At 50.5% G+C, this 26,924-nt stretch overlaps 1 protein-coding gene across 1 annotated transcript in view; it reads left to right on the top strand.

Annotated features, from left to right (window-relative positions):
• Nucleotides 1-14,432: 14,432 nt before the first annotated feature.
• NAT8L (N-acetyltransferase 8 like) overlaps nucleotides 14,433-26,924 on the top strand; it is a 30,997-nt gene continuing 18,505 nt past the window's right edge. Inside the window, exons 1-2 of the mRNA XM_015286010.4 lie at nucleotides 14,433-14,951; nucleotides 16,026-16,190. Of these exons, the coding sequence (XP_015141496.4) occupies nucleotides 14,618-14,951; nucleotides 16,026-16,190 (499 nt within the window). The 5' untranslated portion in view covers nucleotides 14,433-14,617. The remainder of the gene's footprint in view (nucleotides 14,952-16,025; nucleotides 16,191-26,924) is intronic.

Raw genomic sequence — 26,924 nt, 5'->3', positions numbered from 1 at the left:
GATGGAGAGTGAAAGAGTGTAAGGGAGAATACATTAGAATCCATGGCAGAAAGGCTCGGGTTCAGAAAACATCCCCAACGAGGGAGAGGCTTCCAGCTCCCTGGGTTTCTGTGGACATGCTCTCTGTCTCCGCTACGGTTGGATTTCTTGATTGCAGCACATTTGTCTGTAATTTACGGACAGCCCAACTGGGACAGCAGCTCTTGTCGGGTGAGCAGATGTCCAAAAATCCTGACATCTCTGCTGTGTGAGGGAACATCTGTGTGGTAGCATCGGAGCAGTCAGACGGAGGCTCCAGGAAGACATGAGGGATCCTTGGCTGTGGCAGTAACATCAGCTGCTGTCTGACCCCAGCTCAGAGGGCTCAGAGGGCACGTCCCTGTGCTTCTGCAGGCATTGCTACCATTAATGAGCAGGTGGTGTCAGAGCAGCATCAGGGCCTAAGGAGATTTTTATCTATGCTGGAAGCTTGCTGTGTTGCTGTGGATGTCATTGCATTTTTTGAGCTTGGATTCACATGTCTGGAGCAGAGATTGTGTTCCCTTTCTATATAGCCTGGATAGTGATATCCTCCCCACCAGAAATGTCTTTCTGCAGCAAACCAGGCAGCTAGAAATAACACTTCACCTTACAGCTGATGGTGGAGAAGGGGCAATCACTACCTTAAACCTCCTAAATTGAATTGAGCAGCCTTGATCACTGCAATGACCATCACTGGACAAGGTGGGTGATAGACTAGAGCAGGAATTGGAGACTGAGCCTCACCAAGCACTGTTCTCAAGTTGTCAGCAGCCCACAGACCCTGTGCATTACAGGCTGTGGGTTAGTGGCACGTCCAGGACAGAGAAGCTGCGACCTGATGCTGTTCCTATTCTATGACCTCATTGTTGGCATCTGTCAGTACCATCCCCCAGGGAAACCCCTCACTGATAAAGTAAGAAAGTGCCAGCTGTGAGGAAATCCAGCCTCCCCACACAGATGGCCGTCCATATTTGGTCTCCCACAGCAGTGTCTCCAGACCAAAGCACTGAGGTGGACCTGTGAGCTCTCTTCACACTGAGGACTTCCCAAATTGTGAAACTCCAAACCCAATGGTTCTCCAGTTGGACACAAGCATTCTCCTGCTTCACTACCTAGGCCTTTTACCCTAGTAGAATGCCCTGGTGACATGCCAGGCCCAATGTCCAACCTAGCAACCAGCCTAGTGGGTGCAGGCCTCAGCAGCACAGCTGAAAGCTGATCAAAATACTCTGCACTTATTGCTATATCCCCTTATTTCCTCATGGAAGTGCTCAGGGTCTGCCCAGAAATCCTTTTGACTAGTCTGGAGGAAAGGTCATGTCTATTATGGATACAAAAATAGATGATATAGATTAAAAGTATGCACTTCTACCAGTGTGAAGCAATTTTTGTCCATCTCACTGTATGGAAAGCAAGCATGACTTTGCTCAAGATTTTCTCTCTACTTTTAGCCTTTAAAATTCTGCATTTTTTGTTTTCTCCAGAAGCTAGGAGAACATTCCATCCCTGGGGTTTTGCAAAGACATCTGCATAGCTCCCTGAGCTCTGCTGAGGAAAAGTGTCATATAGGGGAAAATGCCTCACATGGGGCCTTCAGAAAGCAAGATGTGCTGAGAATGAAAACCGCTCTTGCAAATGTTATCTTATATTAATAATCACTCCCTGCTCTTGCTAGGCCAATTGAAGAGCTGTCTCCCAGTGGGGAGTGCATACCCCCATGTCACAAGCAGAACATGCCAAGTTAGCCGAGGGGTTTGAAGCCTTTGCCAGCAGTTCTCACACTGCCTTACCTCCTGGCAGGGTGCCCAGCCCTCTCTGTCCCAGCTCACATCCACAACTGGTCATGGCTGTTAACCCTTCAGGCTGTTCTCTGCTGCCCTGGCTGAGGCAGAAAATTCCGGGGAGCTCTGCAGGTGAGAAACACCAGGAGAGAAGGCTGGAGACTGTGCTGGAGGGCTGCCATGACTGTGGTGTTGGCCCATGCACAGGAGAGTCCCACCAGGACATGCAGAGGAGCGTAAAGGCACCAAGGGGATTGCATGGCTTTGTTCTGAAAGTGATGACTGCCCACAAGCAACATAACCGAAGTTGCTGAGCACTGCTCTCAGCAGTGACTAGAGATTGAAGGGGCAGCCCTGCTGCAGGGAACCTGCTTTAGCTGGGAAGTTGGACCTGATTTCCAAACGTCCCCTCCAACCCCTATGATTCTGTGATTCTGTGAATACCTTTCTTTCCTGCTTGCGGTGACCTGGTTGGGATCATGACTCTCCAGATGTGCCCATCCAACCTCAGGTACTCAACCTGGCCACCATGAACAGCCCCTCCCTGCCTTCTTCCCTGGTTGATGATGCTAAATATTGTCTCATCCCAGGGCCTTATTTCATCTCATGCTTGACTTCATACCTTGGGCTCACAGGAAGCCTTGTGCATCTCAGAGCTTGTCAAGAAAAGACTCTTTAGCAGGGTCTGTTGTGATAGGACAAAGGAAAATGGTTTCAAACTAGAAGAGAGGAGATTTAGGTTGGATATAAGGGGAAAAAAATTATGATAAGGGTAGAGAGGCACTGGGACAGGTTGCCCATGGATGTGGTAGATATCCTGTTCCTGGAGACATTCAAGGACGGGGCTCTGAGCACCTGATGGAGCTGTAGGTGTCTCTGTTCATTGCAGGAGGGTTGGACTAGATAGCCTTTAATAAGGTTTCCTTCCAACTCAAATGACTTTATGATTCTATGATTCCACTATCTCCTTTTGGACTTAACGATCCCTCCTTCTCATGCTGCTGTACCCACAGCAGGTGGGCTGCACTTTTTATCTCCCATCCTGGCTCTCAGATCTCTGTGCCCACCACAGGGACCGGTTGATGTGACAAGGGTGGGCTGGTGAACAGCAGCACAGACGGGAGCCGCAGGGAGCTGCCTGGAAGCACAGCAGTTGGGCAAAGAGCAGGGGATTCCTGGAGAGAGCCAGAGCTGCAGGGGATCATGAACATGCATAAATCACTCCCCATGCCACGTTTATTCCTCCAGTGCTTGCAGAAGTGGCAGAGTCCAGCTACAGCTTGGCGCTTATTGGATTGCTGCTGGGCTAACAAGATTCATGGGAAAATTAAAAATTGATCAGATGAGCTAGAAACAATGTGTTCCTCTGGGAAAAAAAAAAAAAAAAGTTGGCTTCAACCAATTTCACAACTTGGGAAAGTATGTCTTTGAATCATACTTGACATCGCTGAACACGTATTGTTTTGCAACCAGAGCGGGTGTCAGGGACAATCACTGCGTGTTTGAAATGAAAGCTTAACATTTTGGTTAAGCTCCCCGGAATCTTTCTTTCAGGTTTAGAGCTTGAAAAATGATGCTATGATTGTGGCTTTTCATTGCAGCTCATGGCAGATTTATTATCCTTCTCTTTGATACCCTAACAAGTTTCACAGGGAAAGAAAAGTGCTCTCTGCTCAGCTCTGGCTGCATGCACTTTGGATCCAAGCATTGTTTTGCATGGGAGGCTGTAGTATGTACACTCAAAACAAGGGCTTCCCGTTGTGCAGTTGGCTGTTTAACCCAAACAGGAGTGCAAACAACAAACAAGTCAAAGCAACTGTAGCTGCTCAAGGCCCAAGTAAAACCAGCTTTTTGCACAAGGAAGGTAGTCCGGATGCAGGCATCCTCACTGGCTCCAGATCTGCTGCTGATTTTTCACAGCAGAGCCAGCATGAGTCCATATGGCTGCTCATGTGGAGGCATGTAGCGTGTTCTCTGTGGTCACCAAGACATCCCAGCATGGCTGTGGGAGGGCACCTGGGGCAGGTTCCTGCCTGTGCAGGGCAGGTGGACACCAGGCAGACTGTGAAAAGGCATTACCCACCTCTGCTTAGTCAATGACACTGTCCCCATCTGCTTATGGAGAAAACTCTACCTGAGTATAAAAGGCAAGTAAGGTATAACTGTGTTCAGACTCCTTACTATGGCTTCCCCCCCTTGCTGGCCAACATTTATGCCTGATGTGTGCATCTCCTCCTTCTCCTGACTTTAAACACCATGATTGAAACAAACACTTACTGAAAGAGTTCAAAGCACTTTCAGGGATCATTCCCACGCCCCAGTGCCAAAGCTCTGGCAGGAGGTTTTGGTACCTGATGGCAGCATCTTTGGCCAAAAGCCCCAGGAGACTTGAATTCTGGGCTCCTCACTACAGGAAAGACAATGAGGCTGTGGCACAAGTCTAAAGAAGGACAATGAGGCTGTGGCACAAGTCTAAAGAAGGACAATGAAGCTGTGGAGGGTTTGGAGAAAAAGTCTTATGAGGAGCAGCTGAGGGAACTGGAATTTTTCAGTCTGGAGTAGAGGAGGCTCGGGTGAGACTCTACAGCACCCTGAAGGGAGGTTGGGGGTTGGCCTCTTCTCCCAGGTAACAACAATAGGATAAGAGGGAATGGCCTCAGTTTCTGTCAGGGGAAGTTCTGGTTGGATATTAGGAAAAATTTCTTCTCTGAAAAAGTGGTGAGGCATTGGAGTGGACTGTTCAGGTAGATGGTGGAGTCACTGTCCCTGAAGGTGTTCAAGAACTGTGGGGATGTGGCACTGAGGGTCATGGCTAGAGGCCATGGTGGGGATGAGTTGATGGTTGGACTAAGTGATCTTAGAGGTCTTTTCCAACATTAATGATTCTATGATTCTAGAAATTTGAGCATTTGATCTTGCCTTGCCCTCCAAGGAGGGTTGTGGGGTGCAGCAGGATCTCCCAGAGAAGCAGGAAGGTAGTTTAGTGCCTCTGTGCTTTCTGCTGTATGCTTTCTTTTAATGAGATCTGAAGGATTTTCATAAGGAGTTGTTAGAAAATAGAGGTGGTGCAACAAAAATCCAAGGAGTCTTTGAGTGTCAGGGAGCAGAGCAGCCGAGGTGGCTGGTCCTTTGAGTGGGTCCTTCCCTGTAGGGTCAAGAACCTTTTTAAAGTGAAGGCTCTGACTCTCCTTTGCCTCTCACACGGGGGACTTTCTTGGGGTCATTTTGTGTTTGATGTGTTAAACATGAGAGGCAATTCAGGACAGCCCTGATAGTCCCACTCATCTGGCATCTTGCTATCGCACGTCTCTGCTCGCTGGACCAGCTGTTCCCCACAATCAGTCGCACAGAGATAGCAAAACCAGTGAAACATGCTGTTCCTGGTGTGTCCCTCCAGCCTGCAAACAGCCTCATGCCTTCCATGAGTCACCCAGAGAGGCCCCTGTGCAGGACACAGACCTGCTGTGGGGGCTGTGAGATGAACAGGGGTTTGTAAAACTTGTCCTGTGTGTTGGGAACCCGAAGAAGCTTCAGTGCCATAGGAAAATCAAGCCTTACCATGGTATGGATGTGCTGTCTGGGTGCTGTCGTGCCTCTCCTCCTCTAGATATCCCTTGCCCAGAAGGTGCAGGACACCTGGTCCGGGTGGCAGCACACCAAAGCCACATAAGCTCCGATCTACAGAAAGGAGAGGAAATCCTTTGGGGAAAACCCCAGTGGAGCAGATTTTGATCCAGGCTGTGTCCCCTCCTGGGAATCCTCCCGGAGATGCTGAGCAGTTGGCAATGGTTGTGGAAACCAAGGCAGAAACCTGCTGCAAACCACCATGGCTGCAAGGAAGGGAGGAACATCACACTTAGTCCCTGCTGGAAAACTCCTGCAGAAGGGCTGTGCTGCCTCTTCTTCTCAGTGGGGCAGCATCAGCAGAACACCCTATCATGTATACAGATGCAATTTCTTTGATCACTTTTCCAGCAAACTGAAGCGAGGGAGTTTTCTGCCTGCGGTCTTAACCTGGGCACATCAGCCAAGACATGCTCTAAATTAAGTACAAATGGCTGGAAAAAAATAGTTTTTGGCTAAAGTTGAAGGAATTAGACTTGCTTAGTCTACAAAAGGAGGTGAAAAAGCCATAAGATAATAGGTTTCCAATGTGCAAAAGGTTGCTGTGAAGCAGGTGTTCAGTTGTGGTCCCTCATCTCCTGGCAGGAGGACAGGATGTAATTGGAGTAATGCACAACAAAAGTGACTTAGGTTAGGTATGAGGAGTAATGAGATTTAAATGCTAGGCAATAAAACTGGAGATTACATTACTGAAGGAAGCTGCAGACCTCCCCATATCTGAAGGGTTTTAAGGACAGATGAGACTAACTTTAACTGTGAATAGTCTGTGAATACTCGTTCCTCACTTGTTGAAGGAAATCTGGATAACCTTGGACTGCACTTCAACTGGAGATTCAGTTTCAGGGGCTGAATGCTGAGGAATAGATGAGTAAAAATAAATGATGAGAACTCTGTTAAGAAATCATTGCCTGCTAGAACATATTCCTCTAGATTTTATTTTCTCCTTACCTATTTATTTTTATTTATTTATTATTTCTTTTATTCATTCTCTCCTTACTTATTCATCTCCTGCATTTCATTTATGCACATTGGTCAGCCTCACAGCCTGCCTTCCTGTCCTCTTCCCTTCCCAGAGCCCTGGGCATGCTTTCCTTGCAAGCAGCGCTGCCACATGGTATTTCAGAAGTATTTTTAGCATGTGCATCACTGTGGCATCTCCTCCTGCCTTGCAAAGCTGAAGGCAGAACCAGGTCCTGCTGTGATTTGAACCTATGGTTCCTACAAGCTGGGGCGTGAGTGGCTGAGCTGTATGTTCCAGGTTACAGAGTTTACAGAAACTTCAGGGCCAGACTGATTTATTGATGCTGCAGACACAGTGGTGGCCTCATGCAACGGCCAGCTGATCCTCTAAGGTGCTCCTGCTCAGAACAGGTGGGTGAAATGCCTCCTCACCCCAACAGGATGGATGTGAGCCTTGAACCTGTGTCAACCTCGTGTCTGATGACCTCTGGCAGCCATGTGCTGAACAAGCTGAAAGGGTCAATCAGCATATCAGCCCGAACAGCTGGATCTAATAGAAAATGAGTCAACATGATACATAGTTGGCATTATAGGAATAACAGATGTAGCCTGAGTTGGTTGCAGCAGAGTGTTGATGTGTTGAAGCAACTGAAGAGACTCGGATGACGGCAACCTACCATTCCCATCCTGTCCACTGAAACTGAGATGGCCAACAGATGTTAGGCACAGATAATCTGATGGCTTTCTGCATGCAGCTGATAGACGGCAGGCCATCTATCATAAATGCCCTTCAGGAAGGGCCATTTGCAACTGGTGGTGCAGAAGCCGCAAGGTAGCACGCACAACCCACATTTTCAATTGGTGCGAGGACTCTGCACCTTCCAGCAAATCAGCTATCGGTTGTCACCATCCAGGGAGGATTTTGAGAAATGTGTAGGCATGGCACTGAGGGACATGGTCAGTGGGCATGGCTGCGATGGGTTGATGGTTGGACTAGATGACCTTAGTGGTCTTTTCCAACCTCAATGGTTCTATGATCACAGCTGCTGCCCTGGATCAGGCATGCCAAAAAGTCCAGATTTACCATTTTACCTTCTTTGCTGTTACAATTGGAAAAAATAAATAAATGACAAATCAAACAGCTATTTTGCTCAGATCATCTATTGTTGCTCACTCAAAGGCAATAGCTGGGGTAGGAAGAGACTTGCATGGAACAGTGCAGCGTTGCACCTCATTCCCACTGCAGGAAAAGGAATTAAAGTGAGAAATGTGAAAAGAAAAAGAAGGCTAAAATAGGAGTCTAAAATAAGAAGCAGAATCCCTCTGGTAAATTGCTGAGTTTGCTCCCTGCCGTGGAGAGCCAGCCCTGGGGGGGGGGGGGGGGGGATGAGCTATTTTCTGGAGATGTGCTGGAAATAGCACAGGGTAGCAGCAGTGAGTGAACGTGTGGCCCCCAGAAGCTTCGTGTTGATTCAGGTCTTCCAGCTGTGCTCTCAGCAAAACCACCCCACTGTCTGGGGCAGGACACTTATCCCAGCCCCGGCCCTGGCAGAGGTGAGCAGCCACTCCTCCAACAAAGCAATTACTGTCGGCCCCAGCGTGCCACCGCCAGTGCTGAAATTGAATTTCGGAGCAGTCGGCAGCAGTTCCCCAGAGAGCGCTGCCAGACGGATGAGGGACGGCAGCAAGGAGCTTTTCCTCACCAGGCTTCAAGCCTCCCTTCGACAGGCTGAAATGAGATGCTAAGCCTGGAACTCAAATCCTCTGATCTTCCCTTTTGCATTCAGCACCGCTCGTGGCTTTCCCCTACAAAACCCATTAATCAGAGCCACACCGAGCACCTCCTCGGGAGCCGGGTTCCAATCACTGCTTCCAGCCCAGTGCCTGCCCTCCCCTCATCCCCCTCCCACCCCCCAGCTGTGTTGTGTACATGGATGTTTTGAGGAACAAGGGTCTGAATACTGTATTTTTAATAGCAGAGCAATGTACAGGGACGAAATCCTGGCCCAGGCGTGGCACAGAGCCAGCAACTGAACAAGCTGGTGGCCAGGAGGGATGACATGCAACCATCACGAGGATGGATGGCTGTGCAGATGTCCCGCAAAGCAAGCGTGGGGCTGGGAGTCAGCACAACAAATGGTTTTTCACCATGCATTAACCCTGGTGGTCCAGACTGAGGCAAATAGGACGATAGGCAGGGATTCATCAGGAATAAAAAAACACCCAAACTGAGTCTTATTTTGCCAGGTTTGTGTAGCAGTAGCAGTGCGCCTATTTTTGCCCAGGAGCAGTGCATTTAGGGCACTGCTTTGTGAGCATCTCACCGTGTCTTACAGGGATGTTTCTAACAGTGGCACCTGCAGGACCGCCGGGTGTTGGAAGGCTTTCAGTTGGATGGCGTGAAGACAGCTGATGAGCTCACACTGGTGTCCGTTTGGGGGAGGGCATGAGAAGGGAGGGCCGGCAGGAAAACCCCACAGGGTCACAGAGAGGACGGGAAGCAGCGGGTTTTCCTTCCTGCTCGCTTTCCTGTGGGAAGCAGGGTGGAGAAGAAGGCCTCCACCAAACCTCTGCTCTCCTGCAGGTCTCCTCGCTGCGCACCTGAGCGCTGGCAGCGGGGATAAGGAGCGCCAGGCGGGGCAGTGCGGTGCAGTACTGGGGAGCGCCGCTGGAGGTCTGTGCGCGTTGGCTTTCTGCTCTGCGCAGGGATGGGACGGCTCTCCCAGCTCACCTCTTCCAGGCTCGGCTGGCGGTGGTGGTCGTCTTTCTCCCACCAGGACTGCAGGACGGCGTCTCCCCAGCACTTGTGCAGGGCGCCAGGCCGTGCCCATCATTGGGGTGGGATGCCATAGGTATGACCAGGCCTCCGTGTTTGTTTGGTTTGTTTACTTTGCCCAGAGTCGTGGCTATAGCAACTTTACTGTTACAAAAATACCACTGGAGCGTTTAATCTTCACAAGCCACTGTGACTTTGATTTTAATGAAAGTATGGCAGCGTAGGATCACGCAGAATCACAGAAGGGGTTGGAAGGGTCCTCAAGAGATCGTTGAGTCCAACGCCCTGCTGAAGCAGTTCCCTCCAATAGGTTGTACAGGTAGGCATCCAGATGGGTCTTGAATATCTCCATAGAAGGAGACTCCACAACCTCTTTGGACAGCCTGTTCCAGCACTCCATCACCCTTAGTGTAAAGAAGTCCTTCCACATGCTTGTATGGAACTCCCAATGTTCAAGTTTTAGGCCACCATTCCTTGACCCATGGCTACGCATCACCAACAAGAGCCTGGCCTCATCCATTTGCCTCCCACCTCCCTTTGGAGGGTACGTATTTATAAACGTTTATCACAGTGGCAGCCACTGCTGTGTTGTGACATACATCAGAGGGGAAAGTCACTGAGCCATAGAATCACAGAATTAAGGTTGGAAAAGACCTCTAGGATCCTCTAGTTAGAGAACCTGTTTCCATTTGAAAACACTCCTTTACAAATCTCATGCCTTTGTTCAGCTGGTGCCCCCAGTGGCAGCCCATTGCTTTACAGCACTTAAAATACTTAGTGTTTTTCTCAAAGTTATGGTTTCTGGAACCAAGTGCCTGCCACCAAATGGAAGGAAGGAAGGAGGGAAGGAGGGAAGGAAGGAGGGAAGGAAGGAGGGAAGGAGGGAAGGAGGGAAGGAGGGAAGGAGGGAAGGAAGGAAGGAAGGAAGGAAGGAAGGAAGGAAGGAAGGAAGGAAGGAAGGAAGGAAGGAAGGAAGGAAGGAAGGAAGGAAGGAGGGAAGGAGGGAAGGAAGGAAGGAAGGAAGGAAAAGGAGACTTTCCCCAGAATTCATAGTGTAAGCATGGTGGGGATGGGCTGATGGCTGGACTATATGATCGCAGTGGTTTTCCAACCTTAGTGATTCTACAGTTCTCTCTGAGGAGAAGGGGAGCAAACACAAGTCAGCTGTGTGGAGTGTGACTTAAGATGCTGATGCCCCCAACAGCAGTGGGGACGGGCAGATATGACTCCATGCCATTGGTTTTGCTTCTGCACCTGGAGCAATTGCTGTCCCCGTGTGCAAAGGGAAAGGGACCCAGGCCACAAACACAGAGCCGGGAGGCATTACTGAACAGCAAAACTGGAAATACCAGAAAATTTCCCTCTGCTTCTTGCTGCAAGGCAGCATGCAAAGGCAGGAAAACCCCAGCCTGCTACAGCTGTGCTTCAGCCATCGGTTAAAATCACTGCTGTTAAAAATGCCAGCAAAATAGCTTTTGGCCGAAAGTACAATCATTAACCTTAGGTTCTTCTTTCCTTCCTTAGCAAAGACAGATACTCATTGACAGAGCTGCTCATGATACAGCACATTTCCTAGCGCTGTTACCTTGCTGACCCAAGCAAGTAACCAAAATTTGGGTGGCTGCAGGTTAATCATAGCAAGAGGAAAGACTGATTGCAGAGACAGGTACTTTTCCAAGAGGGGGGAAAAAAGAAATGAGCACTCCCGGGCTCGCACCACCTGTGGCATTCCCACATGCACCTGGCTTAAAGCCCTGGTACTCCTCCAGCCACGTGTGGTCTTTGTTCCCACCATTTCAGTGGTGTCTCATTCACATCCCATTCAACCTCTCCCCAAGTCACACCGTAGAGAACAGATTCTAATTAATCACCCCTTAGGAAGCTATTTATTAGGCAAATGCCTCACATTCACATGCACATCTGCAGCCAACAGAGTGGCTTTCACTTCTTCCTGCAGCCCAACAAAGCAGAGGCAGCTAAAGCCCTGGTGCTGGGCTGCTCCTTGGGTTGAGCGGGTGCCTATGCCCGTAGCATGGCAAAGCCACTTGGAGCTGAGGGTTGGAGGAAGACCTGGAGGCAAATAAGAACAACAGTTTGAAATCTCAGCACCTGCCTCAGTCGCTCACTGATGGAGATATTGCAGAGGATGGGGTTGGAGCCACCAGACCGTGCTGGGAAGAGCCCTTCTGGTACCACCACACCAATAGAACCTGGGGTGGCTTTTGCCATCAACCCATTAATTGCTGGGGTATACCGATAGTCCCCAGTGAGGGAAGGATTGTGGCTGCTTGTGGCTGTTAGAGGGGAAAGACAGAACCAACACTGTGGTGCTGCTATGCACAGTCCCTTCCCGCAGCACGTCTCCTTGCCCAGCAAGTCATGAGCTGGAGGAGGCTCAAGGATGCTGGTGAGGTCCTGCCTTGGTGCCCACCACCCCTTAGGAACAGATGCTCTTACAGAGCATCCGAGTTGTTTGAAATCACCCCCAGGGTTTGTTGCTTCAAGAGTTACAGCAAAATCCACTTTGGTTTGGGGCATTCAAACCCCAGGGCTGGATGCAAACCTCCAGTTTCAGAGTGAGAACAGAGCATGAGCTTCCCAGTAGGCAGTGGCTCTGTTCACATGTAAAGGACCAACACGTGACCTCACATCTGCCTGGTGCATCCTAGAACCAGCCCATGGCTTACTGGGTTGGTGTGCTACTCAAAAGCAAAGCCAGTCTGAAGCAGACCTGCTGAAGACAAAGCAATTTCCCATTTCCAAATAATATATCACATTTTAAAGCATGCAATATTTCCTTGCTGAAAACTATTCCAAATTCCTCAGCCCTCGGAGCCACACAACTTGCCCCCATTCATTCCGTGCAAATGGATCAAGCATCCATGCAACGAGTGCTCTTCTCTACACTACGGTGAGAACTGCTGGGAGCACTGGCATGAAATGCAGACTCTGAAACGTCCGTCTTCATTACATTACTTCTTTCTGTGAGGTTCAGCAGTGGGTCACGGCATGTGGGTGACTTCCCCCCAGGTCCTGGAGGAGCAAAATCCTCAGTGACTGGGGATGACAACTGCGCTTTTACAGACTGAAAGCTCCAGGCAGTGCAGTTGCCTCTCCAGGAAGCTCTGCTAACAATATTCTTTTTATTCCGAGGGCCCAAATCTGCTGTCTGAAAACCTGCCTGCCTTGTGCAATCGATTGCAGCGAGGCCCTTGATTTTCACTGACATTTGCTTCCATCCATCACGGCCGCCTGATCCGTCCCCATCCCTCCTTGCTGCTCTGCCAGAGCCCTGGAGAAACCTGAAAACCTGGCTTGGCAATGAGGGAAGGTGAAGTTTGGCATTCAGACAGGGCTCAGGAAAGCTGGTGCCGTGCCCGCAGCTCCTCTGAGTTGCTGCATGATGGTGCACAAAGCCCCCCCCCCTCCATGCCTCAGTTTCCCCACTGCAGCAGCGTGCCCTCACTTCGGGCCAAGGGACGATGCTCATTATTGCTTACGAGATGCAGCATCAGTAGTAAACAAGTGTTTGGAGCCTTTCTAAAAATAATCCATCCGCCAACACTCCGGCCCATAGAGCGGGACTGGAATTGGGAGCTTTCCTGGCTGTTACATAACTGCGGCAGTATTTTTTTTTTTAAGGAATGAGCTGTTTTGATTACTCTTGTTATTTCATAAATAAGCAGCGTAGAAAGGATCAAACAAAAATAAATGCCTGCTTCACCCGGGCATATGGAGCTGAGCGTTACTTGAATTATATTTTTAAAACAGCAATCTCCTATCTTTGGCCTGGAGCTTTCACAATCCGAAAGCAAATGCTGCCCCATTTGTTTGTTTGTTTTCCCCATCTACCACCTCTTTGCCTTCACATTGGCAAATTCTGCTGAGGGTGAGACGTGCCAGGGACGTGGGGACACAGGGACATCTCCCTCCCACGGGAGGTTCTTTGCTTGGGGACATTGCTCCCCCGGCACCGTGACCCACGAGCTGAGCTGCCGTCAGTGCAACTTCTTGTCACCCCAGCTCTGCGGGTGGGTGGGACACTCTGGCTCAGATGCACTGGAGAAGGGACCACTCCGTGGCCACCCCCCCTGCTCCCCACGAGGGCATCCGGCGCACTGTGAGGCTGCGGGTGTTGGAGGCACTCAGCAGGTGGGAGAGCTTCCGAGCCCTGGCCTCATCTTTCCCCCTCCCTCCATGATTTGGAACGTCTTTTTTTTATTATTATTTTTATTTTTATTTTTAATGATAAAGCAAAGCAACGAAATCATCACAGCGGCACCAGGCTTGGAGCAAAGCCCCAGCTGCCTGCGCACCACTCTGGGGGCTTCACCCGGGACACAAGCCCACAGGGTGCCAGAGGCCCCAGTGGGGGACGCATTGAAGCCCACACGGGGATGCAGCATCCGTAGGGGCGGCTGCAGGGCGGCACCGGGCTGGAGGACGCGCAGGTGCACCCTGCGGGAGGACGGGACTTCCAGGGGCGCACCTCGCAGTGGGGCTCACACGGGGCTCCGGAGGTGCAGCCGGCGGGAGGGAGACGGCCTCCGGTGTGTGTGTCCGTGCCCGGCGCTCCGCATCCCCGCACCTCCTCCCCGGCCCCGCACCGTCCCCGCACGGCGCATGCCTAGGGCAGATGCCGGCCGGTTCCAACCGGGAGAGAGCGAAGCTTTTCGGGTCTTGCGAAGAGGAGGAGCCCATCTTCCTCCTCCTCTCCTTCTTCCTTCTCTCTGCGCATCCCCCCGCCTTCTCTCTCCCCCAGGAAAAGTTACAGAGCGAGGGACGGGGCACGGAGCCGGCATGGGGGACGGATGTGGGGCCGCGTGGGCTCGGGGAACACTCGATGCGTGGATGGGGCGGGGGGGGCCGCGCCGCATGAGTCACCGCGGAGCGCCCACGCTGCGCCGCAGCCCGCCGGGACGCGCACCCCTCGCACCCACCCGCGGTCGCGTCTGCCCGTGGGGCACCGCGCACCCGCAGCGACTGTTCCAGAATGGGAACGCGGAAAGAAAGAATGAAAGAAAGCGGCGTCCCCGCGCGCGGATGCAGAGGAGAGATGCGCGACCCGCGGGAGGAAACCGCCCCCCGCGCAAGGACGCGCCGTAGTAATTTGCAAAGGGGCGGCGCGGGTGATGGGGGTGGGAGGTGGGCAGGCGGCCCGCCCCCCCCGATCACATGGCGACCCCGCGCAGCCAATGCGGGGGGCTCTCGGACCCCGAGGACCCGCGGCCCCCCCGCCCTATAAATGCCTCTCCAAAATGCAGCGCAGCTCCTTTCTCCCGTCCCGCCCGGTCGCGCTGCTCCGCGCCCCGCGCAGCTGCCCGCGGGTCTCCGGCCCTGCTCCGCGCTCCGCTCCTCCCCCTTCCCCCCTTTTTTTTTCTTTTTTTTTTTCTCCCCCCCTCCCCTTTCCCCTCTCCCCGTTTTTCTTCTCCTTCCCTCCCCGCGCCCCGTTTGCATGCATTGTCTGTCTCCCAAGATGGTTTGTGAGACCAAGATCGTGGCGGAAGACCATGACTCAATCCCGGGAGCCAAAAAAGACACCATCATTGTTTCTTCCTCCCAAATGTGGCCCACCCTCTCGGGCTCCCCCTCCTCCCCCCCTGCTCCCCTCGGTACCCCCAAGGAAGAACCCAAACGCGACAACGTCTATATCCGTGAATTCCACCCCTCCGAGCAGGAGGTGGTGCGCCGCATTTTCTACGAAGGTATCATGGAGCGGATCCCCAACACGGCCTTCAGGGGGCTAAAGCAGCAGCCCCTCACCCAGCTGCTCTACGCGCTGATGGCGGGTGAGTAGCGGCTCCGCTCGAGGTCCCCGCGGGGATGCGCGGAGCCGGGAGCGCCGCAGCCACGCGGAGCCGCAGCGATGCGGAGAGAGCTGCGCATCGCGGCGGAGGGAGAGGGGGGTGGTTTTGCGCTGCGCGGATTTGGAGGGCGGTGAGGGGCTCCCCGCGGAGGTTGCGCGTCCTTGCGGTTGTTCCGTGCAGGGGCTCGAGGTAGGGGCTCGGGATGGGAGCGGTGCGCGCATCGCAGCGCGCAGCTCCGCAGCGCGCAGCTCTGCGCACCGCGTGCCGCCGTTGCTTGGAGACGGCCGGGCCCCTCCATCTCCGTGTGTGTGTGTGTGTTGGGGGGGTCACCTCCTGGGGTTGCAATCCCAAAATAACCTCTGCAAGGTGCTCCCACCCCCCGCAGATAACCACGCGGGCCCCCCTGGAAGCCCCCCTTTGAAATAATAACGTGTGCCCAAGCCCCCTTTCCTGGAAGTAACGATGTGAGCTCCGCTTCTGTGTGAATAATAATGTAATAAAGCATGTCCCCCCACTCTAAAAACGCACCCTCCACCCTAAGGCTGGGTTCTCAAGCCATTGCTTGTTGCAGGTGCCCCCTCAGGCTCAATTGGAGAGGGACCCCTGGCAGTAGCAAGGTGCTGGGAAGCGACTACTAAAGGGTACCCCCCAGGAGCCCCCCAGGCCTTGTGTGGACCCCCAGCCCCAAGGCTGTGCCCCTCCCCAGCAGCCGGTGCTTCCCAGGCTGGAAATAGTAATGCCGCAGTGCCAAACACATGGCTGCGGAGCGGCGTGCCCGCAGCACAGCCCCCCCAGCTGACAGCGGGGTGCAAGGGGTGCACCCAGCAGCCCCTCTTGCCCCCCCACCCCCCCCCAGCACTGCAGGAACACTGATCTGCACTGTCACTTAGCACCGCTTAGGGAGAATTGCACCGTTCTCATGTATGAGCTGCATATGTCTGTTCTGCTCTGTGTTCTTTATTGATTTTATTTTTTAAAATGAGTCTGTATTCCGAAATCAACACTAAATTCTCTTTTCTGACAGGTGTCGTTTATTTCTCTTCCTTATCTCCATAGTAATGTGCTTTGTTGTGACCAAGTCCTTCCTGCTGACCTGCTGCTTGCCCATCTTTCTGATGGGCATGAGGTACTACTTCAGCAGAAAAGTTATCCTCCACTATCTCGATTGCGCGCTGCATACGGACATGTCTGATATCGAGCAATATTACATGAAACCTCCAGGTGAGTGTGAGTGCCCGGGGCCGCCTTCCCCCCAATGGGGACTGTGGCTGCCCCATGCTGCTGGCACCTTGTCCTCTTTGCAGCAGCACTGAGCACAGCTCTAAAGTTGCCAGAATGCAGCTTTTAGGGCACGCCAAGCACAAGTCCATCCCTTTTTTTTTTTTTTGTCATTCCCCCTCCCCCTAAGATGTTTAGTCATCCACATCTGCAGGCAGGCACTGGGGGCCGCGCTCTCCACGCTCAATGGAGGTGCAGGGAGCTGAGTGCACCCCATGTTCCCCGAGCTGGGGGTTTCTTTGCCCCCCTGTGTGTATCAGGGAGTGTGGGGGGGTTGGTGAAAGCACATGTTTTGTCGTATTATTCTAGAAGAACCTTCCTTAATGCAAGTGTTTTGGAAGAGGCATAGATCAGGTATGTAAAGGGATGTTGCTGGTGTTTGACATATGCCTTCATCTGCTTGTTACGCAAGTGCATGTAATTAAAAGCATAACATCTAATGTTTAACTGTTAAGCTGCAAATAGCTCCTACATGATTAATAACAATAAAAATCTCCTACTTGATTGATAATAACAAAAAGAAGTCCCTTTGCAGTTTGTCGGGGGGAAGGTGCCATTCGCATTCTGTAGGTGTCCATCCATGCTGACAGGAAGGGCTGGGGGCTCTCTGGGCTGCCAGGGGCTGTTACTGGGGCCGGAGGTTTGCACTGTGGTTGCACCGCGCTCATGGGGAGCGGGCAGGGTGAGATGTGCCATTAATCATTTGCTCTCTCAGGGTACCACTCATTGCTTTCTCCATGTGATGGTTTTCGCTGCATCATTGCTGTCCCCAGCGTGGCAGGCCTCTTCCTAGGGCTCTCCTCATTGGTAATAAAAGCCACAAACTTTTGTTCTCCTCACTCCTAGTATTGCGTCCATCTAAAATGATGCTTACCATGTAATAAAAGTCCCAAAATGCCTTAACAGCGTTTCCTTTGGCTGTTGCATCCCATTGTAGCGTCCGTCTACGTGGGTTATATTTAATTTCCAGCGCCCGTTCTCGTGACAACGATGTGTAACCTGTATGTGTCCTTACAGAGCTCAATATTCATTAAAGCTCTTGTCACAAAAATAAATGGGCTGTGGCTTAACGTTTCCGAATCTGTGCGGTGAGGTCCAACAGTGCACGGTGCTGGGGGAGGAGAGCTGCAGGAGAGCAGGAGCAGCGAGCATGTGAGCTTTGTAGGTGCCTGAGCTGCATCTGTCCCTGCAGCCTGAGGTGTGCACAGCCACATTTCGGGGTGTGCTTACACCAGTGCTTGTAGGAAAGGCTGAAGTGAAGAGTTGGGAGTGCCCCCGTTTGTGTAGGGTCAGCAACGTTGCGTTGACAGCATGCCTTCCAGCCATCAGCATTGCTGCTTCTTGATACCTAACAGGGCTGATTTCAATTTCAGAGGAATGTGTGGGCTTTAATTTTTGACAGAGTTTAATCGTGTGTAATTAGGCTTCTGCCGTGCCGTAAAAAGCAGATTTATGGGACTGCTGGTGCTTGTGAGGGGTGCCCGATGATAGCAGCATAAAGCAAGTTGGAGTCATAATCTGGTAAAGGCCAAGAGGAGGCAGCCAGGACTGCTTCATCCACGATGCCAGTGCCTGTCCGTGTGCTCTGAAGCTGCGTGGTGCTACCTGCAGCATGAGGCACCAACCTGGCATTCTGATCACGTACCCCCAAAATGCAGCTGACAGATTTCTGCCCTAAAAGACAGCAGTGTAAATACGGATGTCTCCAAAAGCTCTGAGTTTCTTGCCTTTCTGGTACCGATTTCACTGTCTATTGAAACACACTAAGAACAGGCAGCGTTGTGCCACATCAGCTCCCCATCCCTGCGCAGAGGAGAGGAAGGACAATAGAACAACTTCCAGCCCCAGGTTTTTCTCTAACTGTGATAGCTGACAAGTTAGCACTCAGACATGAATTATTACAGCAGGAACAAGAAGGGCTCCTCCTTGTAAGTAGTGCCTGTTGTTCCAACTTAGATAATAGCGAAAGCTTTCTCAATTGATTATTATGGAAGTATCATAGAATGTCCCGAGTTGGAACAGACCCTTAAGAATAATTGAGTCCAACTCTTAATGGTGGAGCAAGGGCCCAGTGAGGCTGTGGGTGCTCAGAGCTTGGCTAGATGAGGCAGAGTGAACAGCCTGGTGTGACTTCAGGTGGAACAGGCAGACAGAGGTAGAACTGGGATGTGGTCTTGAGGTCTTGGATCGCAGGGTTGGTTTTGGCTTTACTGAAGTATTGCTCTCAGCATCTGTGCCACGAAGAACTGCTTGTGGTACCCAGGTCAGGGTTCTGTTGTGCAGAGCATCCACAGCAATCAGCCCTCTGCTCGGAGGGAGGAAGTGGGTTGCTCCTGGTGGTTCTGCCTGAGCATTGTGCGAGCTGTGCAATCTGTGGGTCAGCTTAAGAGCAAAGGCCAAAAGGACAGTATGTAGTGGGATATTGGAAGCACCATGCTTCGTAATTAGTGTTGCTTGCATCAAAGTATTTTTCTAATTCTGCAGTTTTCTGACCCACCAGTCTCCAAGTTAGCTATTGTCTTGAATTTCTCCCCCTGGGTTTTGTATGAACTTAAAAGCATGTGCTGAGAGCAATTTTGCTGACGTATACACGTCAAAATTTAAGTATGTTTGCTCTTGTCGTCCTACACTTGCACCAAGGATCTGGCAGAACATTTGGGCCAGAGTTTAACTCTAAGCCCAAAGGCAGTTGATTGACTTGAAATTGGTGTTGACTTCAGAGGAATTGTTGGTGTTGAGTTCTGTGCTGGATTGGGATCTTAAAACAGAAGAGCAAATGGCCCAACCTTCCCCAGCTCTTCATTAGCTTGCATTTCTCATTTTAAAATAGCACTTACTGGAATTTATCTTCTGTATAAACTGTGAAAAAAGGCACTGGGGTGGTAGAAAAGGAAGGAATTGGATAATGGGCTTAATTGTCAACCAGAGTAACTTGGGTTCTAGTAAACAACAACAACAAAAAAAAGAAATTAATTTTAAATAGAGAAATGCAGGAGGCAGGGCTCTACGCAAGTTAAGGGGAGCACAGCTGGAGCTTCTTTTATGGTCTGATGATTTTGACGACTGATGAGTTTTACAGCATCTCTTCAAGCTTCTGTCACGGTGGTTCTGTGTATGTTTGCAGCAGTTTGTGTGTTGGCAAGATTCTTGGGAGGTGGTCTCTGCTGGAGGGCTGATGGAAACCAGAACTCGTCGCTTCTGGTGCAAACCCACTCCTCTCCTGAATGAGCAGAGTTCGGGTAGACAAATTAGCGTGTTTTTCTGGGGTGGTTTCAGCCCTTATCTCCCATGGCTGTCTGTCTTGCCCTTCTGCTGGGTGCCTCTGCAGAGGGATGTGTGTATGTGTGCATGGTTGTTGTGCAAAGATCTCCTTGTTGCAGGAGCTGACCTTTGGTGGTGGTGTTTGTGCAGAGCCCAAGTAGGAGGAGCAGAGAGCGTGGACAGGTGACCTAGAGAGCTGTGGCTGCCAGACCTGGTGGAGGGCTGAGGGCATCTGCCTTGCATAAGGCAGCATCAGCAGGTGAAGCTGAAGGGATTGCTGCAGGAGATGTCAGGTTGCATTAAACACGCCAGTCTGGTGGCTGTGGGTTTTGGCATTGATCTGGTGGTGTGAGCAGGGCTGGAGGGAGCAGTTCTGCTGTCTTCAGTGAATCCCTGTCTTGGGCTTTCTCCTTGCAAATTGGGTTCAGGGAGCCAGCTAGCTCAATGGGCATATCAGAGAGGGCCCTGGGTGCACTGAATGGGGACAGGTATGCCTCTATTCACCTAGTCCAGGTTGGTGGTGAGCAGAGCATTTTTGTTTCCATTGTCCCCAGGTACATGATGAATAGATTAATCCTGAATGGCAGTATTGATCTGCCCTGAAAGAAGGATGGCTTATGAGAATTCAGTCCGGGTTGTTCTTGGTTGGTACATTCAGGTTGGATATTAGGAAAAATTTCTTCTCTGAGAGTGGACAGACTGTTCCCATGCATTACCACGGAGGTGGTGGAGTCACTGTCCCTGGAGGTGTTCAAGAAGAGGGTAGAGGTGCACTGAGGGACATGGTTAAGTGGGCATGGTGGGGATGGTTGATGGTTGGACTAGATGATCTTAGCGGTCTTTTCCAACCTTAATGGTTCTATGGTCTCTCAGCTGAAGCCGCATGAAGAATGCCTTGTCTTTGGCAGGGACCTTGAGTTTGTGTCCTTACCTCAGGATTCCAATTGAGGAAGGGGCAGAGATGATTTGTGAGGAGGTGACAAATCCTGCTAGTTTCCTTCCAGGCATTTTCACCTTTGGTGGGGTGTTCAGATGAAGAGCAGCAGGTATTTTAGTTGTGCTCTTGGACTGGGCCTGCTCTTTGGGTTTCCATGCTGGAGAAGCAGAACTGACACCAGATGGATTGAACCCAGGAGTATATGAGGAGATGAGCACCTGGTTCTGAAATGATGCAATTCCAGATCTAGGGGAGTACTGGTACAATGAGTGCCATTTGGCTGGAGCTTCTTCACCAGCCACGATACCTTGTGCCTAGGTGTGCATTTCACTGGCAGGCCACCATTTTGGTGTGCTGGGCTGGTGCAGGAATCCTGAGGAGAATATAGCAACCACCTTGAGAAGAGCCCTTGCTGTGGGAGCTGTAGTTGCTCTGACTTACAAGGCAGAGGTTGCTCCCCATGGTGGGACAATGGCCTGGGCAGGGAGATGGAGGCAGGCCCCAGGTGGCTGCTCCCCATGGTGGGGATGGAGGCCTAGGACTGGATACTGGAGTACACCCCCAGGCACAGGGCCAACCCTGCAGCCCTGTTCTTCCACATTCTGGGTAAGGCAAGCAGCTGAGCCGCCAGATAAGCAGGAGGGGACGCTACCCACTGATAACATTGTTTTGAAAGAATAGAGCAGCTCAAGCTTTGCAAAGCCAGGGCTTAGTTACCTGACCCCAGGATAGGGCTCAGGGTTGCTGCTTCCCAGTGCAGGAATGCGTTTTCAGAGGGCCCTGCCTCTCTTGCCCATGCCCGAAAGGCAGCTGGAATCTAAGGCATCCCTATCTCCATCATTTCTTGCTGGATTGTACAGCACCGTGACCTCGGGCATCTGTCAAACCCCTTCACTGGCTTTTGTGGGTTGGGATTTTTAGGGATTTTCTCAGGCGTGCTTCTCCTCACGGAGAGCTGGGGAGTGCAGCCTGGGGCATGGTGTGGGAGCAGGAAACCCAGGAGAGAGGCTATGTCCTGAAACACTGTGTTTCCCAGCTCTGCTCCCAGCAGTGCTAGAAACAGAGGTCAGGTCTTGTGTTTTGGAGGAGAAGGGCCTTGCTTGTATGTATGTTGTATGGAGCACCTCCGCCTGCCAGTGGAGATGACTTCAAAGGATGAGATGTGCACGTTGGAGGGATCCTGCAAGAAAAGGGTGAAAGATCTTTAATGCATTTTAGAATGGGAAACATGTCTGAAGATATCTTGGACTGGCCTCCTGTGAGAGGACTGCTAAGCAATTCCCAGTGTTGCTTTTTTTGGTTACTTATGCCTTAGCTGAGCTGGAACTGCCTGCTTTGGCATTTCTCACATTCAGTGCCTGTCTTGAGCAGAACTTGTTGGGAAGCAATAAGCAGCAACTGATGTTCTCAAGTGTTAGAGATGTGTGCTATCCAGAACCGGTAATTGACCAAAATATTTTATTATTTGAATTATGTAAAATAGCATTAAACTTAGAATCACAGGATCACTAAGGCTGGAAAAGATGTCCAAGATCATCCAGTTCAGCTGTCCACCTGCCACCAGTATTTCCCCACTAACCCATGTCCCCCAGTGCCTCCTCAGCCCTTTTCTCGAACACCTCCAGGGATGGTGACTCCACCATCTCGCTGAGCAGCCTGTTCCAATGCATTACCACTCTTTCAGAGAGATTTTTTTTTAACATCCAACCTGAATCTCCTCTGATGCAATTTGAAGCCATTCTCTCTAGTCCTATCTCTACTTACGTGGGAGAAGAGACCAACCCCCATCTCACCACAACCTCCTTCCAGGTAGCTGTAGGGAGCGACGAGGTCTCTCCTGAGCCTTCCAAGTTGCTTCTTGTGAAACTTGCCTCTTCAGATGCGATTGGCATTCTATCCCACAGCCTCACATCCATCCTCTGTTCCTGTGGCCAGCAGCAGAAGCAGGGCCCTGCCCTCCAGGTTGGACCGACACCTTGCTGTGCCACTTTCCTGGGGCTGAGTGTCCCCAAGATTTCCTCCAGCATATGACCAAGCGTGGACAAACCCAAGGCTGGCTCTGCTCCGCCCCAGGTGGTATCATGGCCAGCCACAGCCCTGTTCTGTGTCTGTGCTGATAAGCACTTGGTGGGGCTGAATGAGGGGAAGTGACATCTGAGTCTTCAGAGTTTTTTTTCCAGTTTTAGGGGTGCTCAGGCAATGTGCATCTTCTTATCTTGAAGGGCAATGCTGTAAGCCAAAAGTTTACTGTGGAAAAGTTGAAGTGGCTCGATCAACAGAGCAGCCTGAGGATTCAGGCTTCTTCAGGGCTAAGGTACAGACCCAAATGGGATAAATGCATTAATGGAGAAGCCACTGCGGCCTTGCTCCCCCTTGTTCCTTTTATTTCTTTATTACTGGAGCAGGAACATGTGAGCAAACCCATTCCTCAACATCCATATCCATGAGACAAAAATAGACCTCACTTCAGATCCAGCTTTGGCACATTCCCATGTCAAAATGAGATGAAATTACATTTTCTAGTAAATTTTGCGGAGTGCTATAGCCTATATATTTTTTCCCCTTGCATTCAAAAGCTCTCTCTTGAGGTGTCCCTAATTGATGTGGCTGTCAGTTTGTGCAGCAGCGTTGAGTTTGTAGCCATGCCTGGTTGGGTACGGCGCTGCTGGAAGCAAGCTCTGCGTGCAGGTGTTTAAAATCCCCAGTATGTGCAAGTGCTCTTAATTAATCTGTGACGTGGAAGTAGTAAGTTGTGCAAATTGCATATCAGCCGTTTATAGGCACAGTTAACTCCTCAGGAGCATCAAACGTGAGCTGCATGGGGACTCGTGGGCATGAATAGGGTAGCAACATCAGGCATTCTGGTTTTGTCTGGCTTAAAGTAATCCTTGATGTAGTCTCTGGCGTTGGGTGGTTGTGTACAGCTTCCTGTGACTTCCAGTGGATAAACATAAGGAGGAGTACAGAGTTTTCTCTGTGAGTTCAGCTGCAAAGTGTGAGTCTCATTCGGGGTGCACAATGGCTCTTCTTCCTTCTCTCACTTCCTTCAGAGTGGCTGAGATTTAAAACAGTTACCCAAAGGTGCGTTTCAGCTTAAGGCCTTTGAAGAGATTTAAACTCAGTCTTCACATTGGGTGCCTAAATAGTGGTGAGAGGTGGAAAAGTCCAGAGCTTTGAGCCGCTCTGATGCTGAATTTTGGATGTAGAGCATGAGCTGAAATCTTACTATGGTTAGACCAGATGATCTTAAAGGCCCTTTCCGACCTTCACGATCCTATTCCCAAGCACCAGAGGCACTGTGTTCAGCCTCTTAGGGATTTTCAGGCATGTCTGTGATCCTCCTGAGCACAGCCAGGTGCCCAGATACTTTAGGAGCTATCAGCAGGCTTTGCTCTGTATCTTAAGGTCTTTAAGGTTTGTTGGTTGGTTTGTCTGTTTGTTGAAAGAAAAAATACCAAACAAGTATTTTTTTTAATGTAAAAGCCTAAATACATGGTGTGGCTGTCAAAAAGACAGAACCCTCCAAATCTGGGAGTGGATTTCTGAAAATAGGCACACTTCTTCTTGCAGACTTTGAACCTTCTTGTCTCTGAGTGGTGAGGCTGGGATTGCCTTCCCCAGCTCTGGGCAGGCTGGAGGCCTGGCTCAAGCTGGGTTACCCACTGCCATTGGAGCGGGGCAGTCGTGCCTCGGGGTGCTCACTGCTGTTGATGGGCATCACAGAACCCACACCTCACATTGGTAGGGCGGTGCTGAAGGTCTCTTACAAAGAACAGCATGTTTTGTGCTGCTCCCTGCCTTCTCAAGGAGTGACTCTGCCGAGTGCTTTGCTGGTGTGTGGTTCTGCAGCACTGAGTGATGCGCAGCCTTTGTTGTTTCTGCATCAGTGAAGTGGGGAGCTTCAGAGTGTATTTTTAGGGGTTTCTTATTGTTACCTTTTTACTCCCTCCCCCCAGTGAAGCTGAGGAATCAGGTTTTTTCTTTATTTTCCTGACAGCTGGCTAATGAAAGCAGCCTTCCCGGGAATCCAAACAAAGCAGAGTGCCTTGCTTAGCTTCTGCTCACAAACCTATCACTTGTAACTGGTGCCAGTAAGATTTATTTCTTTCTTTTGACAAAGGTACGGTGGAATCATCAAGAAACCTCTGCCTTGCCTTTATTAAGGCATCACAGCTGGTTTGTGCAGGTCTGGTTAGAGACAGGTGTGTGCCATGGTGTCTGTTACGGATGGCTTTGAGCCATGCGTTTATAAGTAGCCTATTGACCCACGGGACCCCAACGATCAATTAACTATTTATGAGAGCACATACTGTATCATTTCTTGCCCTCCGTAATTGCTCGGAGGGCATTTCTTTATGGAGCTGAAGGTGTTGTTGCTTACAGGATAATTCCAAAACGTTGACCTGGAGCTCCCAGTGCTTCATGCCAAGCGGGGTTTGTGTTTTAAAAAGAGCTTCTGAGAATTAAAGATTGCTTTTCAAATTAGCTACTGGGAAACATGTACTGCAGGTGTATTTTTTTACATGGCGGTGTGAGATAGTGCTACATGAAATTGAGTTTGGAGCAGTGTAAAAAGCAAACACAGAAATGCAATGCGTGCCTCGTGGTAGGGTGTGCTGCTTGAAATGATAACTTGCAAATAGTACTGCCGTCACTTGACATTCGCTTGCTGTTTGTGGGATTTATTCAAGTGATAAAGCTGAAAACCAGAGTTTTTATGAGCAAATGGTTTTTGTAGTGAATGTTTTGAAGGGAATTGAATACTTTCCTTGGCAGTCAAGAGTGTTGGTTTTCATACAGGCTTTCTTCTGAAGCCAGGTGTATTAGAAATCAAAATTGCTGATTAGAGTAGAGCCTATGTTATCTCCCAGGCATTACCCTACTTACTGGGCTATTAGGGCTGTGGTCTTTGCATGGTGTTATGAGGTATGCACAGAGTCAGTACTGAGACCACCTGCATCCGAGCCCTGTTTTAATGACAGAGGCATTTTATACTGGTGTAGTGGTTCAGGAGGTGGTGCTGTGGGAGACCTCTGAAATCCTGGTAGAACCATAGAATCACTAAGGCTGGAGACCAATGAGGTCATCTAGTCCAACCATCAGCCCATCACCACGGTGCTCACAAAGCCACATCTCTAAAAGCAGTAGTCCAGCAGCACTGTGGGGGTGAGCTGTGAGCAGGATTAGTGCCGGTCTGGGTTGTCCATGTATATACTCACCTGGCTGAAGATCTTCAGTGAATTCATTACAGGAGTGTGACTCGTTTTGAATCGACTAAAACTGCATTTTAAGCACGCTACTTGCCTGGATTTATTCTGCAATGCAAGTAACTGCTATATGAACTGCTCCAGTGCTCCTTTACCAGCGTATTTGAATCCTTACTGGGAAACCAGTATCAGAGGTACGGACTGATGGGCTGTTCTGCTGGTTAGGTTGGGGTCCTGGCCCAGCTGGCTAGGCACAGCTCCTCGGTGTGCCCAGCAGACACGTGCAGTGCTACCAGATCTTAACAGTGATATGGGGAACTGACAGTGGCTCTTTGTTTATTTTTCTCTCTTTTCCTTTCCTTGCCACCGCCGTTCTGCATCCCATTTCTACCACTCTGGTGTCAAACTGCAATGCTTGCATTTTTGTTCTTTGAATCCCACTTGGCTCTCTCACCCATCCTCGTGCTGAACTCTCCAGTGGGTTTGTGTGGGCCAGTTCTTGCTTCACTTGTCACTTCTGGCAGTTCCCCAAAGCAGTGGTCTGCACCCAGCATCTCCCCTCCCCCTCCCGTTGCGTTTTTAAATGTGCTTATGTCCCTTTGCTCAAATTCATTCTCTAGGTCCTTCCTTCTCTTTCCTAACGTGCCATTCAGATATCTGCATGGTGAGCACCGGCATTTATTTTTGTTGGTAGAGTGCTCAGAATAAGAGAAATGAGAAAACAAACACAAGTCAGCAGCACAAGGATATTGTGTCTGCTAAGCTGCAAACACGGTGCGTCAGCGCATAAACCCACATGGCAGTGGGGAGAGAACATTTTGCCTGAAGGCAAATGTGCAGCCAACAACAGGATTTCTTACACCTTCTTTAAATCCTGTGACCCACATCACCCCGATCCATATCTGGGTATGTTCTATTGATCTTTTCCACTCTGACTCTTTCCATAAAACCCGTTCTGACCATTTTAATAGGACGTATGAAATCATTACTGCAGGCAGAGTACAGAGAAAAAGTTGTTTCTCTTGCTGAGATGAGGGCCTTGGGTTCTTTTTTTGGAGGTGCCAAATCTGTTCATCCTCCCCGGAACGAGCTAACAGCATCAGAACCCCATGTAACACTTCCAGTGGGAATCCAGGGAAGACCTAAATACGCCGTCTTTCAATTTAAAATAATGCAAGTAGTAGAACAGCAAAGAGAAGCTTTTGAAATGGGGCTCTTTTGGAGCACCTGCTGTTTCCAGCACTAAGCAACTGTAGATGGTGTTTAGTTAGA

This window comes from Gallus gallus, chromosome 4 (genome assembly GCF_016699485.2).
Source record: "Gallus gallus isolate bGalGal1 chromosome 4, bGalGal1.mat.broiler.GRCg7b, whole genome shotgun sequence".
Classification (NCBI taxonomy): domain Eukaryota; kingdom Metazoa; phylum Chordata; class Aves; order Galliformes; family Phasianidae; genus Gallus; species Gallus gallus.
Note: the sequence above shows the minus strand (reverse complement) of the source record. Positions and strands in the feature narration are given on the sequence as shown.